The following is a 16,402-nucleotide window of genomic DNA, read 5'->3' as shown; positions in this document are numbered from 1 at the left end:
CAAAAATAGAAGCCACAGAGTCCACTTTGAGGACAAACAAAAGCGAGGTCCCTGATGAGGTTGCAGGCCAGTTCAGGGCCAGAAATACTGATGGAGGCTTCTCATACAGAAAGGCAGCAATGCAGAGAGGCCAAAACTCAGGCTCTGGCATGAAGCAACCCTGACACAACTATCAGCTACCTCCATGATTCTGAGCAAGTGGCCTGACCTCTCTGATCCTGTTTCCTCATCAGCAAAAAGAGGTCACAGTAGTGTCTTTTGCAGAGGGCCACCACGAAAAGATGACCTCAGGCAAAAAGAGTTCTTAGCCTGGTTCCTGGCACATGACCACTCAGATTTTGGTACTCATTATTACCCTTAGTTATTATTAAAAGAGAAAGAAATAAGCCTTCTCTGGTATCACAAGGCGATTTCTCCAAATTGACAGTACAGTATGTATTCATTTTCCTTGGCCTCAGATAAACTTACCTTTCTTCCCCAAGAAAATACCCCATTAAAATGGTAACTTATCTCCCTTCCCTAAGAAAGTACTCCATTAAAATAACCATTACAACACATTCTCATGTTAACATTCAGGAAGGGTAGGAGCGCTAAAATAACATGGTGGTCAAGTAGGATCAGAACATCTACTTCAGTGAACATTTTCTGAGCATCCATTATAGTTCCCATACCAGGGAGTCAGATGGAAGCCTGATCCAGGAAGAAATAGTATTCCTGGGTAAGTGGGAGGGGTAAGATGTACAACTAAAAACTAACCAGAGCTGTTATTCATAAGCAATGAGTATGTATCAGGCACCATGCTGAGCTGAGTGCTTTCCACAAATCATCTCACTGAGTTCTGAGAATCAGCCACAGAGTAGGACTGTGCACACTGATTCATCACACACAGGCTGAGCACCCTCTATCCAGCAAATGTGAGGCAGACTTGGTCTTCAGCCCTAGGGTCTGATAATCAAGTCTTACTTAAGATGTGGTCACTGCTATAGTTAATAAAGCACTGTCCATAGGTGAAGATCACTAGCTCTGCCTGAGGGGGCCAAGAGGAAGTTTCCAGGGTAGGAGACATTTTAGCCAGGGCTTGGAAAGCCTGCCTGGTAGAGGGAAAGCTGGCACACCGTGCACAGAGTGGAGGCATCTGGGTGCATGACCCAGCAGGTGCAGGTCAGGGTGTGGGGGAGTGAGTGTAGAAACCCAGGCAGCGCCAGATTTTGCCAATGGACTTCACTGTGGTGGCAAAGGATTCCATTCTCCTTGGGAGTCTATTAATACAGGGAATGGGGTGGTCAGGCTTCCTTTTGGGGGGCTCACTGACAAATAGCATGGAAGAGGGAAATACTCTGAAGAAGAGCATCCAAGCAGAGGCCATCAGGCTCAGGTCTCATCATTCTTGTGCTAGCTGGTGGCACAGCAAAATGGGCAAGAGAATGAGCTCTGAAGCCATGGTGCCGTCATTCAAATCCTGGCTCCCCCATTCCCAGCTGGGCTACATTGGGCACATCACGGTACATCACTGAACCAATTCTTGAGCTCACTGTAAGTCTGAACTAAATGCTGGCTACTAAACTGCTGGAGGAAGACTGGGCACAAAACTAGTTCCTGATGAATAGGAAGAGGGACAGGAGACTTCAAGGTTTCTAGCTAGGTGACCAGAGGGCTGGTAATGGTGAGCCTACTGGCAAAGTTACGGCATACAAGAGGGAAAATGGAGTGGAGTGGAGAAGATGGTAGCAGGACTAGAGTCATGTCAGCTTAGCACTCGCACAGTTGAGATTCCCAGAAAGGATCTGATTGGCAGAGAGATGGAACCATGAAATCTACCTTTGGGAGCTGCTGGCGTAAATGTTAGGTGAAAGCTTTGGGAGCAAATGAGATCACTCAAGAAGTATGAAAAAAAGAAGACAAACGGGGTGGAGACAAGACTCTGGCACTTCAGAATTTGAAGGATAACCATATGTGCCAAGGAGTCCCTGTATTTCCATAAGAAAAATCTTTATGGGAGGCACAGAATTGGCAGAACATGCTGCCACAAGGAAGTGACTAACCTTAAAAATGTGATACCCCTTTGGGCAGGAGGGTCAGAGAGGGCTCACAGATCAGAATTCTGAAATCCCAGGTAGTTGGACTCCCAAGCCATGTACACAATTTCCCATGGGTGATAGTCTTTCTCTGCTTCCCAAAATGGTTAAAAACTACATGTTAGTTGAAACTACATGGTAAGCAGGGGTGGCGGAATACAATGCAGGGAAAGTAAGAAAATAAGTCTTCAAAAAATAAACCCCATCTGTCTCCACTGCACCACCCCCTCCCCCCCAAAAAGGCAAAGAAAAAGAAGAAGCCTTTATTTCCCTGAATTCCCACATATTAACCATGTGCCCCAAATATCTTGGAACTTAGGATATCACTTATCTGATGAATATTTACCTAAAACCTATAATGGCCATCCCCAGGGTGGGGAAGAACACAGAACAAAGGGGGAAGGCCATGGTTCTTTCCCTTAAGCAGCTTAATATCTAGTTAAGCAAATCCAGGGGTTGGCAACCATTTTTCTGAATGATCACTGGTAAACATCATAGGCATTGGGGCTACACAGTCTCTATTGGAACTACTTAATTCTGCCCTTGTGGACCAAAGCAGCACTAAAGGAGGACGTGTGGCAGTGTTCCAACAAAGCTTTATACAAATATAGGTGCTGGCTGGATGTGGCCCTTGGGCTATCATTGCCAAGCCCTGAATATATATCACAAGCCAAAGAAGAGAATCTGGTGTCAGCTCAGCAGTTTGCAATAGACATTCCATACTTAGAAGTCATTAAGGATACTTAGGAAGACCATAGACCTCATGCTAGACCTGAAGGAAGAGAAAGAGAGAAGGAAAATTTAGCCCTACTGTGGATTCAACAAGATGAAATAAAATGATGGTTCAATTTACAATTGCTTTCGAGACTCTTCTAACTTTTTTTTCTGCTCCTTATTGAAAGTTTGGAGACTGTGGGAAAACCCACAGACTCCTTGGAAGACATCTTCTTTTAAAAAATAATTCCTGGGCTGGGGATTTAGCTCAGTGGTTCCAGTGCCTGCCTCACAAGCACAAGGTCCCAAGTTCGATCCCTGGTACCAAAAAAAAAAAAAAAAAAAACCTCCACCAAAATAAAAAATAATTCCGGCCTATAGGTTGTGTAGGAAGGAGATTAAAATTCTGCTTCTAACAATCTTCCCCTCTTCCTTCTCCTCCCTTTTATGGAAGGCAGAAGAAAATAACATGAGGCTTTCAATTCTTCTAGAAGCACAACCCTAGATGGACACTGTCCCCTGGGACCTCAAAGGGTCTGTGCAACTGGGAAGGAGCCATGTATGAATAAAGCTGATAATTCTTGCAGTAATGTCTCGTCTCAAATTGCAAAATTGAGTGCCAATCGGTCCATGCACTACCCAGTGACCACTGTCACTCAGAGAGCTGACCAAAACAGAGCTGCAGAAATTGTCATTTTACTTTGTAGAACATTCTGCTCAAGTCCAGTGTATTCAAGAAGAGTAACTGCTTTTAAATTTTGAGTTTTCATCTCAAGGCCTGGGCGTAGACCAATGATCCTAAGTGATCCTTGTTCAGTAACATTCCAGTTTCCTGGGGAGGTCAGGAGGGTAGTGTGCTTATGTTATATGCATCAGGAAGAGGGAGGTGGAAGGAGGATGGTTGAGTCAGGGAATTGACTCGAAGAAGTGATGGGATTGCCTTCTACTTTCTGCTTCATCCAGGTCTACCAGTGTAATTAACAAGTACCAAACACAATTAAGTTTCCCAACCTTCTGGAACTCTAAAATCATTTTAAATATACACACAACTTGAGGGATTTAGCTAAATGGAGTGTGAAAACAACAGAAAACACAAGCATCTCCCAGTCTGATGGATGATAAACCACTTCACAAAAACAAATTTAAAAATCAGAAGTAGAATTTCTGAGAAAAAACAAATTTAAAAATGAAGCTGGTCTTTAAATAACAATTTTATTAGTCAACAAAAATAAACACCACTGCATCTTGGGAGCTTTGCAGCAACCCAGCATTGCAGGAGGCACTGTCTGCATATCACCCTATTTACCCATCCCAGGAGCCCTCTGAGGCAGGCAACGTCACCAGCCTGCTCTCCAGGGGAGGACCTGGGCAGAGACAGGTTAAAGACTTTTGCCCTTTGAGAGGTCTGAGGTGGGACCCAAGGCATAGACAGGGCTGAAATGGTGCCTTCCTCACTCCACTGTCAGCAGCCACTCTGCACAGCACCCGGGCCACATAGGTTACACCCATGCTCTTTGTTTAATCCTCTCAACAACTCCATCAAAAAGGGACTAGGTTTTTGAACCCTTATTTTATAGATGATAAAATGAGCTCCAAAGTCAAGGCTGGCAGAGGCAGAGCCAGGATTCCAGCTGAAATGTCCTAGCCTAGGGGCGTAGGTCCTTCACAAGGTAAGTGCCACTTCCAGGGGTCTCTACCCAAATCTCCAACCTTTACGTCACCAATTCTCAAAGGAAGGCCAGCACCCAACAAAGCAGCCCCAATACCCCTCCTCCAGCCAAGCTGGGCAGTTTCACCACTGAGATCTGTCTTGGTTTCAGGTGAAGGGCACAATCTTTGGGGTGGTGTTCTAGAGCCAGGTATCCCCCTTACTTTAATGCCAATGGCTCCTGAGGCCCATGAGCTGCCCCTGACTCTGAGGCTGGCTAGCTTCTTTCCCACATGGATAAAAACCTGAGGTTAGAAAACACCACTCACAAGTGACTCATTTCTGACTCCCCTGCCAAAAACAACACCCATTTACGTAACTCGCTCGCACACCAACCTTTTCCTCCTCCTCAGGGTGACCGCTCTGTCAAGCCAAAGCCGATCTTCTCACAAGCTGGCCTTCTGTTGCCAACAAAGGCAAATCAAATCAAATCAAATCACCCTTTGCACCCTCATCTTGGCTAACTGGGGTCAGAAGCAGACAAACCAACATGTTCCTCCCACAATGTGTTCTACTGACAATTCTGGAAGGGCTTTGGAATGTCATACCTAATAGTGGTTCTTGGGCTCATTTCTTCAGCCAACTTCAAAAAGCACAAAAGTGGTGTGGAAAGGCTCCTTGCATTAGGGATTCCTCTCAGCTGAATTTGCAAACCAGTTTCCTGATGACTGCCTTTCACATTTTCCACCTCTAGCTGCGTACGTGTTAAAAAAGAAAACCCTTTTTGGGTGTGTCTATAGCCTAGACCTTGGCAGAGGAACAACTGTAGGCAGCCATTTGATACACAAAATTCAGTGCTTCTGCAACCAGAAGAAGTAGTCCAAGAAAATTTTTAGAAAAGATTTATCCTCTTAGTTTGCTATGAAGTTCTCTATAGTCATGTTGGCACATATATCTCAAAACATCTGTATTTACTTAAAAAAGAAAAGAAAAGAAAGAAAAGCTGTTCATGTTCAAAGAAAGACTCCTCATCTGCTCCTCCGATCCAGGTAAGGGCAGCCCGTGTCTCCTGCAGGGAAGAGGGAGTGCAGGGAGCTTCCCCCAGTGCTGGTGGGAACGTGTTAGGAGGAAGGAACACAGAAATTGGCAAGGACTTGAAGGACGGATATAAAGTGCTGTGAGGCTTGCTGAGCCTTGTATGTGCCAAAAATTAATTCATAAGCAAATGCTTATTTTATAGTTTCCTACTTGCTACAAAACATCGAGCAGAAAGGAAATATTTCTTCTGGGGGATATGAGGAAGGGGGGTTTACCAGAGCGGGGGACAAAGAAGCAGGAAGCACTTTTTCAATATGAGTTTGATCCCACTGCCTGACAACATGTCACCTATTTCTGGAGAATCAAAGGGCCTGTGACACCATCTCCTTGTTGTTTTGAGCAGAGGACACAACAAAATCCTGGGCTGCTCTTAGGGTGCCAGGTAGGAGCACTGTGGTAATAAGAATGGTCCTCAGAGGTTACCACCATCAGAGAAGCCAGGGGAGAGACAAGAGATGCCAGAAACTTTAGGGACACTGTTCTAGGCACCCATTTTGTCACACTGGGAAACACCCTGAATTTGGCTTCCAGATATTTTGGGACTTCAGGTGATGATGCCACAGATGATCAAGTTTCAGGAGAAAGAAGCCAACTCTCTTCATGATGGTGCCCAGCAAGTGATGCTTTGTCATTATTTTTGGTTTCTTATAAATTGAATCCTTTAGGTTTTAGGCAATGAAATTCAGAATTTCTGGAGCTATGATCCCTTTTCCTCAGACAGGACTGAATTTTCACATACCATCCAAAAGGATATAAATGTGTCAACAGTCTCAAGACCAGAGACAATGTTGTCTTTTTACCCAGCTCAGGGGCTTGACTGACTCGCAGTAGGTGTGCAACCAATTTTAACTGGCTCCCTGATCAGATGGTGCTCTTCAAAAAGTCCCTGTCTTCTTTTATCCACATACCCATCTCACAAGGAGAGGCAGACCTTTCCTCCCCTTTCTTGAAACAGGGCTGGCCTTGTGACTGGCTTGACTAAAAGAATGTGACAAAAGTGACATTCTAGAGATTCTAAACCCAGGCTTTAAAAGGACTAGGAGCTTCCATTTCCAGCTTCTTGAAACAATATTCTCCTGCCATGATGCTTTAGAAAGCCCAAATCACATACACTTGATCTTAGCCAAAAGGCCAAGAAGCGATAAAGCCCAAATCATAGAGAGAATAAACACACTCTAGATAGCTGCCCCAGATGATCTCCTGCTAAGAGTCAGTACCAATTGGCACAGTTCTGCAAGTGGCCATCCTGGATACTCCAGTCCAATCAAGCCTCTGATGACTAAGGCCCTAGCCCAAACCACAGGAAACAAAGGAACCACCCAGCTGAGATCCAGCTCATAGAATACTGACAGGTAACAAAATGACCATTGCTTTCATCCATTAAAATCTGAAGTGTTTACTTAGTGACAGAAAAATAAAAATGGGTATGGGCTGGTTGGGAAGGGAAGAAGTATAAGATATTTAGCACAGGTCTAGCTCTGCAGCTTTAAGTCATAACCTTTCTCAGTCTGTTTCCTCATCTCTACAATGGAGGTGAGGCATGTCCATCACACTGCACAGGGCACTGAGGACACACGAATGTGGTATCTTGACAAAAAGGATTTCCTAAAAAGTAACCCACCAGGAAAAATGAAGTTGGATACTAGTCACATTTGTCTTTCCTACTGAACTGTGCAGCCATGAACTCATCCCCAACCCACATATTCCTCTGTCTGGAGATAACAAACATTCACTTTGTAAGGAGTCAAGTCATCCTTTTTCTAAAGCATTTGCTTTTCTTCCTTGGATTATCCTGAAAAATGAATCCAAAAAATGAAGGAAGAGTTTGGGGTACAAAACTGTCTTGGCTCAAGTCTTAGTGCTGCTATTTACTGTTTGCATCAATTTTAGGCAAGCTCCTAAACTGTTTTAGTTTCTTCATCTACAAAAATGGATAATCATGGTACCTATCTAATAGAGGTAGCACAGGATTAAATGAGGTGATACATGAAAAGTAGTTACGCATATTTCATGGCATAAAGTTGGCATTTAATAAATTATTAACTTTGTTTACTTCCTAAAATTATCACATAGTAAAATTCATTTTGGCATTCAGTTGTAATTATTTTTCACATGTGTGCCTACCACCCAAAGGAGGACACACAAATGGATCTATCACCCAAAATATCCCCTTGTGTTATTACTCTATAGTCAAATTCTCCCCTAACCCCTAACTCTGGTGAGTGTTGATCTATTCTCCATCACTAGAGTCTTGTCTTATCTAAATACCATATAAATAGAAGTGTACATACGTATGTCACTGTGATTGGCTTCTTTCACTCAGCATATTTTGAGATGTCTAAATTAATGCACTTATCAATAGTTTCTTTTAATTGTTAAGTATGGATGTGCTATGGTTTGTCTGTTAAATCACCATTATTTCTAATAATTATTTTCACAAGCCAAGGAAGGCTTTAGAAGTGGAACCAGCCACCCTGCATTACTGGGCTCTAAGACTCCTTGGGAAATGTCTGATTGCTGAAATGTCCTGACCAAAGTCACCAAAGCACCCAGAAGACCATCTATGCCTCACACTTGATAGCCTAGGGACAGAAGCCCACAGATGGATTCCTTAATCTCACACAAAACAATGTGAAAGCTGGTCTCATTTCTCCTCCTCTCCATATGACACATGTGCCAGACCCTGACAGGAGGTGCTATTAACCCCAAGGGCTATTTGCAGGCTTCTCTTTGGACAGGAAGTACAGTTCTAGAACTATGGAGCCCTGCTTGCTTCCCTGCAGTTGCTCTTTCTACCACCTTCTGTCCTTGGAAAGAATAAATCTCAGGAAGCCTACCTGACCACAGACTCATTTCCTTCCTACACAGTGCACATCATGCTGAACAGGAAGTGATAATGAGCAGTGAGTTCTAGTTGAAATGACCCTACCTGTGATGGATGACTGCATTTCAGCAATCATTAACAGCCCCCACTGCAGTCTTAACTAAAGCCAGGCTTGCCACCCAGCTGGTCATTTACCACTTTAAACCAGCTTATGCACAGCACGATGAAACTCTGAATCACCATCCCTGGGGCTTCAGAATTCCTATCCCTAACTGGCCCCAGATAAATTCTCGTTCCACATCATTTTCTCCAGAGAAAGAAACTCGGAGCCAAGGGAGATGTTACAAGTCAACTCTAGGCTAGAAGACATTTTCCTGGAACCACAGGCCTCCTATGATGCAATGGGTCAGGCTGGGTCCCCCAGATGTCATAGGTGGAGTCTCGGATAATGGGAGCAAGAGCACAAGTCCAAGAGGCCACACACTCCCATCCTGGCAAGGCACCCACAGGCCACCATATCCAGGTCCCCTACTAATGAGCCCCCCAGCTCCTTGGACAGAAAGTGGTTCTACTCCTGTAACTCCCTTGTCTTGAATTTTATCTGAGCATATGAGTCATAAATGTGTGAAAACATGAAACTAATATTCACAATTACTACAGGATAAAGAACTTGAAGGAAAAACAGCTTCTGTGTGTCTTGCCATCTCTATCAGGGTACACTGTGAAAAACACGGCATCTCGCCAGAACCCCAAACTTCATCTCCCCAGTAAGCTTTGGCGCTGGTGGCCTCAGCCCCCACAAGCTGCTCTACGCTTCCTTACTTCTTAATCAGTACTGTCTTCAGGCATATACTCAGCTCCAGAACGTGAAGCCTCCAGAGTCAACTGTGGCCTCTGGCTTTCTCGTCTCCCATGTCTGGTGAGGTGCCATTTCAGCCAACAGGCAGTCAAGTGTCAGTGGGTCCAGACTGGGCTTCAGCAGGTCCATCTAATTGTGATACTTTGTCCCTCTCCCTTTCCCATAAGTCCCCACAGGATCCAGGCTCTCACTTCTTCACCCACTGTCTCTTTTTTTTTTTATTGAGATACCACTTAGGTATAGTAAAGCAAATCAACTTTGTAAGTATGGCTCAATGTATAATGATGTAGCTGTACTCCCAGCACCCAAAGAACTCCCTCATGGCCCTCCTACAAAATATCCTCTACATAACATAACCAAATTATGATTCTGTTGCAACAGATTCATCTGGAGTTCAGGCTCTTACTACTTCTTCCCTAAAGTACTGCTAATTTTATTTTTTAAAAAAATTATTGTGTATGTTTAAGATATACAACATGGTATAATGAGATACATATATTCAGTAAAGGGTTACTACAGTGAAGCAAATTAACTATCCATCTCTCACATAGCTACTCGTTTTTTGTTAGTTTGTTTTTGTGGCAGGAGCAGCTAAAATCTATTCATTTAACATGAACCGCCATACACAGTCCAATTTTATTTACCTATAACCCTTATATTGGATGTTAGATCTTGAGACATGTTGATCACACATGTCTGCTACTTTGCTTAATTCTTTAATTACTGACTGCCTCTTCCTGGATCCTGCTTCCCTCAGTTTATCTGCCCTACATCACAGCTCCAAGGCCCTTGAGGGTGCTACATTGTTCTTGCGCACAAAGGCCAGCCCACCGGGGCCCTATTCCTTCTCCTGCACAATGCTTCTCAGTCTGAAAGACCTAATCCCTGCCGTGAGCATAACCCCTGTTCCCTTTCCTCGCCCTTTGTTTCCCCAGAATGTGACCACATATCCCCATCCTGAAGGCTCTATGCTCAATTTCTACTTTTCAGAACCATACCCATTCTTCAAAGCACAATTCATAAAAATAAAAACAACAATAAACTTTCACAAACTCCTCACACAGATGTTGCTGTTTCTCAGGTCGCTCCAGAGAATCACTCCTACTTCTTGGATGGCACTAAATATTATTCCGGATATAGAGCTTCCTCTGTGCATGTACATGCATCCTTGTATCCTTGCAGGATACTCAATTTCTTGACACCGAGCATCTAGAATTCTACTATTTCTCAAATTAATAAAACTTTTCTAAAATTTGGAGAAGGGAATGAATGATCTAGGGCTTCTTATTTGGCCAAATGAAGCGGGTATTTCCATCAACACCATTTCATTAATGTAAACATACCAGATCTAAAAATAAAAAATTGGAGAGATACAATCTCAGGATAAAATGATCAGATGTTCTCACCACACTTTCCTCATTTTTTACACTTGCTATGCCTGGAGAAAATTTTCATGGACTGACTGGCTCCAGGGTCCAGAAACCCTACTGCCCTGTATCCCCCAGCAAAGCAACATGTATACAGAAAAAGCTCAATAAATATTTAGTTCAATTGATCTAGTCACAGGAACTCCTGCTGTTCAGAGACAAAGAACATTTAGCACTATTTCCATTCCAACACACAAACCCAGACATCATGAACACAGCAGCAAGAAGACAAAATCCCAACTACAATAAGGACTCAGGGCCTAGCCACTCTCACAGCCAGACTCAGGTGTGAGAAAATCAAACACACAACTCAACATGCCCAGGTGACAACTCAAACTACAGACTCTGCCACTGGCGCAAATGACTCATTGTCATAAAGATCAACTTACTGCAATGCATAATAACAAACTTCAAAAGTATTTGTCAGGGCAAATGTGGATTGGAGGGCAAGAAGAAAGGGCCAAGGTAGTGGGCAGTGCAAGGCTCCTGATGCCTGGCTGGGAGAATCAACGAAGCTGAAACCTAACTTGTGCTACACTTGCCAAACCAGGTGTTCCTGGCCTGAGGGGAATCTGCCAAAGGAAGAACACCCTTTTCTGATTTCCCCAAAGAGCTTCAATAATCTAGATAGTGAATTCTTAGCCAAAGAATAAATAAGGTCACACATAAACAGAAGGTTGAAACTTATGTGAATTATATAGCCATAAAATGTGTCTATATACATACATATATACACACATATGCAATTAAACCCTACTCAAAGGGCCACAAAGGAGGATGAAGGCATGAAAAAGGGGCAATTAAAATATTTAAAGGAATAATTTTAAATGCCACTTCTACTCCAGCACAGTGGCATGTGCCTGTTAGTCCCCAGTTACTTAGAAGGCTGAGGCATAAGGTTGAATCACTTGAATCCAGGAGTTCTGGGCCAGCCTGGGGGAACATAGAAAGAGCCCATCTCTTTTAAAAAAAAAGTCATTACTTCTTAAAAATTGTATTCCCAGGCCGGGGATTTAGCTCAGTGATGCCACCACCTGCCTCGTAAGCGCAAGGTCCCGAGTTTGATCCCTGACACCACCCCCCCAAAACTGTATTACTTATATAATAATTAAAATGCTTTCCTTATGAACTTCTACCAAATTTCTAGTTTTTAATATTGTTTTAAAACAAATATTAAACCCAACTAACAAAGATTGTTTATCTTTAACTTAGTCTGGCTTTTTTATTAGTTCCACTTGGTTTGATTTTACTGAGCTTTCAGTTAAAAGGCAGAAAAATTTATAGTGACAATAGCTGTAGACATCTACAGATATAAAAATTAAATCTTCCCTAGAGTGTACATAGTTCAAATTTTGTTCTAGTTATCTAGTGATAAGATCTTCTATATTCCTGGATAAAAACTATAAATAAACTTTATTAAATTATTCTTTCAACAAATATTATGGAGTACCTACTATGCCCAAGACCCTGGGTGCACATCCTTAGTGTTCCATCAGTTTTCAAACATAACTCAGGTTTTGGAACCATGTCTGTCAGAAATGACTGAATGGTCCCAGCAAGGTATCAGAATGAGTGGTATCTCATGCAAGTTTTGGCACCTTTCAGGTTCTTGGTCCCCAGAACAGAGTCTTTACCTGCTCAGCAGAGACTTGTACAAGTCACCAAGCTGCTTCTTACCTGGATGGTGGTGTTGCCTCCTTCCAGAAGGGCAATGGCCAAGAGAATGCTTTCATGGAACACTCGGTCACTGGTTGCATTCATTATGAGGTCGATTACCAGATTGGAGGCTCCCTCCTTGTCCAAGTGACACTGAACCTCGGCCAGGCTCATCTCACCCCTGCTCATGGAGCCAGACCCAGAGCCTCCTCCTAGGGAGAGAGAACATTGTTCTTACTAAGCACAATGAAAGCAATTAGAATTTTTTGCATATTCAATGTGCACCAACACTTTATGCACTAAAAAAATGCTTTCCTTGCTTTATCTCTTTCAACCCTCTTCACAACCCCACAAGGAAAGTACTAATAACACAGATAGACAAAATTATTGTTCAAGGACACTCAGCTTGTAAGTAGCAAAGATAGCATTGAACTCAGGCAGAGAAGATGAAGGATAAATGATATGTTCCTTCAAGTGACCCAAAGCCATCCAGCTAACACTCTCCCTTATATTAAAATACAGTGACTTGGAGTAGAAATATTAAAAACTGGTTCAAGAAACAAGTCAAACTTAATTCTTTTTTTTTTTTTTTTTGGTACCAGGGATCGAACTCAGGACCTTGCGCTGTGAGGCAGGCAGTCAAACTTAATCTTTACAACACTCCTAGGAAAGCACGGTCTTTGATAATCACTATAGTCCTCTTCCTTTCTTGTTTTGTTTTGATTTGTTTTGAGACAGGGTCTCACTGTGTAGCCCAGGCTAGCCTCAAACTCACTGCAATCCTCCTACCTCAGCCTTCCAAATGCTGGGATTACAGGCATGTGCCACCACACCTGGCCAGTCCTCTTTCTTTCTTTTCCTTTCTTTTTTTTTTCTAAGTACTGGGGAACAAACTCAGGACCTTGCACTTTCTAAGTAGGTGCAGTGCCACTGAGCTAAATCCCCAGCTCTGGTCCTCTTCCTAATAAATGCACACTAACCCCAAATTTACCCTTTCACATCTGTCTATGGATTTATTCACTACTCAGTGCTTGGCATGGAGCCAAGAGCTGAAGATATGGGTGAACAAAACAAATGAAATCCAATCTTCACAGAGCTGCAGATGAGATGAATATGCTTAAGTGACATCCCATGCCATTCAGAGGAATGTATTTTGATCATGTTTGAAAGGCATGGATTTATATATTTAAGAATGTGTCTTGCATTATTATTGGCAGCAATGGAAACATTAAAGTACATGGAGAACTAGGATGGTCCATTTCAGAAAGCAGAAAATGATCTATCAACCTTCCCTGCAAAGCTCAACTCAAATGTCTCCTTCTTGGTGCTGCCTGCCCATGGCCCCTTCCATCTATAGTACAAGGTAGAAATTGGATTGCACATCTCTGCTCTAACTTCTTAAAGAAAAATTTCTCTTGATGCATTTCTCTAGTGCGATGCCTCCCAGAAGACTCATGTATTTGTTGAATGACCCCACAATACAAAGAGAAAAAGCTTTGACATGTTGTATGAGGAAATTCTACATGAGAATCAAAGGGGACTTTTGAATGTGAAAAGCTGAGTTCCTGTTTTTGGGATGCCCTGAGAATTGCATCTTCATGGAAGTCTGCACAACTCCACGAACTGAGCAGATATGTGTTTCAAATTTTCATCTGGTTAGAAATCCAAACTCCTTCCCCAAAAGTTGTTAGCATAAATTTGTTAAACACTAAGTATTGCTGTACTATGCACGGAAGCTGCCAAAGATCTGAAGCTGCCCAACAATCACAAGACACAATCAGATAACTTGCATTTGTGCTTTGAACCCTGAGCTACCAGTTGCCTTGAAAACCCAAGCTCAGTAAAATCCATCAGACTTTTACCCATAATTATACTTAAGATAATTTGGGATACCTTTAAAGATTTGTTTTTAAGTATTACTGTATGGAATTTGCTTCCATTCCTTTGTTAAACTGAGATAGTAACAGCACCTACCCAATTAACAGGTAACTTGGAAGACAAAAGGAGATAAAGCGTGCAAAGTACTTGGGAATATTCCTCACACTCAGTAAGTACCTAACAATCGGCAGCTTTCACCACCCTGGCTATCAAATCCTTATCACGTTATAGGAAGTTACAAGTCCTAATGACCACAGGAAATTGTACAATAAAATCTAGTTCCTTGAAATCATTCAAATATCACTAAGTAGGTCACTGCATGGGAAAGTAGGACAAAAGGATTAGCCAATATCTAACTGTAGGGAAATGCTATTTTGCAGGAAATATGCTTAGACATGAATTTGATAGTTGACCAAAGATAAAACAAGCTGTTATAAAAAGCACACTTACAGCATAAATTCATCTAAGTTTCAAGCTATTAAGCAGAAACATGTAGTATCATGAGACACACTTGATTCACATTGAAGTGGATTAGCATAGCACATAGCCTACCTCCTCCCCCAGGCTTGCTGGGTCCTCCAGGTGACAGCGGGCCATTGCCAAAGCTGGTAAGGCTCTCTCTTCTTCCTGAAGGTCTGACATTTCCATAGTAACGGTTGACCAAAATTTGCCTGAGTGCCTCACCCTTAATTCAAACAGGATAATGAAATCAGGTTCTAAATTTAATGCATAACTGAGCGACTAATATTAAAAAAACACAGGAGTACTGAGGTATAATTGCCCAATTTTCACTCAGTGAAAAAATAATTAATAAGAGCATTTGAAAACTCTGAAGTTGGCTTCAATATTTTCTCAGAAAACCAGATCATGTTTTTAAAAATGGTGCCAATCTAGAATATTAAATATCTAAAGTAGCCACTCACACACTTACAAACCCAGAAGAGTAATTCTGATGGGCAACTAACAATAACAAAAACAAACAAAAGATCCTCTGAGTTAAGCTGATGAAATTTGGACAAAGTCAAAATTTTACAGGTTAACTTCCTCATAGCAATATAAAACTAACTCCAAGTATGGAGTTTATTCCTCAGGCCCCAAGAAAATATTAAGATATAAGAGTAAGAGAGTATAATCCCACATAATGCTATAATAAGCCATAAGTAAGCCTTATTACTAAGACAGTTAATGGGCCAATTGTTGAAGATAAAAATGCTAGAGGACACAAATTAGTGGCAGATATCAAACATATCAATCAAAACAAGCATCATGGACAAAATTAAGTTATGTTTGGTATTTGATTTAAAATAATAAAGGAAGAGTAATAGGGAGGAATATAAATGAGGTCAGAATGGGTAAGGATAGTTGGTGAAGCTGGAATATGAACAGGGGCTATCAAAACTCTTCTGACTCCTTTTGTATATATTTCAAGTTTTCCATTATAAAAGTTTTAAAAAATATAAACATCAAAGGAGTATTGATTTTTCCACTAGTACTAGGGTGCATCTGCAAGCCAGCACACAGAAGCAGGATCTATTCTCAGCTCTATCACATTTGCAGTCATGCTCCCAAGAGACACCCAGACCACCTCCTAATCTGTAAATTTTAAGATAGAGGCTTTATGAATTTCCCCTGGACTGTTTCCCAGGGACAAAGTGGTAAGGCATGGAGTTTCTCTGCTGGATCCACAAGAGAGGTTAAGTGAGAAGTCTAGCAGAGAGAGGTGCTGAAATTTAGCAGGTCTCTAAAATAGAGACTCAAGAGTTCTTTTGAAGGGACCTGCAACTGTAACATGAGTCAGTAGAATTTCAAGTGATTTGTTAATAAGCTCTGAGAATAGGTATGGAGAGGTCAAGTGAGGTGTTTGCAAAACAAGCCAGGAGGGAGCAGACAGGAAGTGGGGGCATCCCAAGCGAGGTAGGAGACCCAGGCAATAGAGAGAAAGCCAGAAAACACATGCTTTCTGTCCAGTCAAAATCATATAAAGATCCAGGAATATACTGCCAAATTATATCTCCTTTGTTAATTGATGCTGGTAGTCAAAGACTTCACAAGAACAAAATGGAAGGAGCCAACAAGTGAGAAAGGGAGGTAACGGAAGGGGGGAGTACTAATTTTTAAATAAATGTGCAGGAAATTAATGGGATCCCAATTTTCTCTTCTCCATTCTACCCTCAAATATATTTCTAATTATATTTTGCAAAGGAGGGTACCTTCTGTCAGTTT

The 16,402-nt window shown here is 42.1% G+C and overlaps 1 protein-coding gene across 1 annotated transcript in view; it reads right to left on the bottom strand.

Moving 5' to 3' along the window:
• The window catches only part of Itpr1 (inositol 1,4,5-trisphosphate receptor type 1), a 336,388-nt gene that overhangs the window by 92,763 nt on the left and 227,223 nt on the right, over positions 1 to 16,402 (bottom strand). The window contains exons 43-44 of the mRNA XM_087181363.1: positions 14,732 to 14,864; positions 12,323 to 12,513 (exon numbers count right to left, since the gene is read on the bottom strand). Of these exons, the coding sequence (XP_087037489.1) occupies positions 12,323 to 12,513; positions 14,732 to 14,864 (324 nt within the window). The remainder of the gene's footprint in view (positions 1 to 12,322; positions 12,514 to 14,731; positions 14,865 to 16,402) is intronic.

The sequence above is a fragment of the Heterocephalus glaber genome, unplaced genomic scaffold (genome assembly GCF_053883595.1).
Source record: "Heterocephalus glaber isolate CG9 unplaced genomic scaffold, H.glaber_assembly_v1.0 deba00001472, whole genome shotgun sequence".
Lineage (NCBI taxonomy): Eukaryota > Metazoa > Chordata > Mammalia > Rodentia > Bathyergidae > Heterocephalus > Heterocephalus glaber.
Note: the sequence above shows the minus strand (reverse complement) of the source record. Positions and strands in the feature narration are given on the sequence as shown.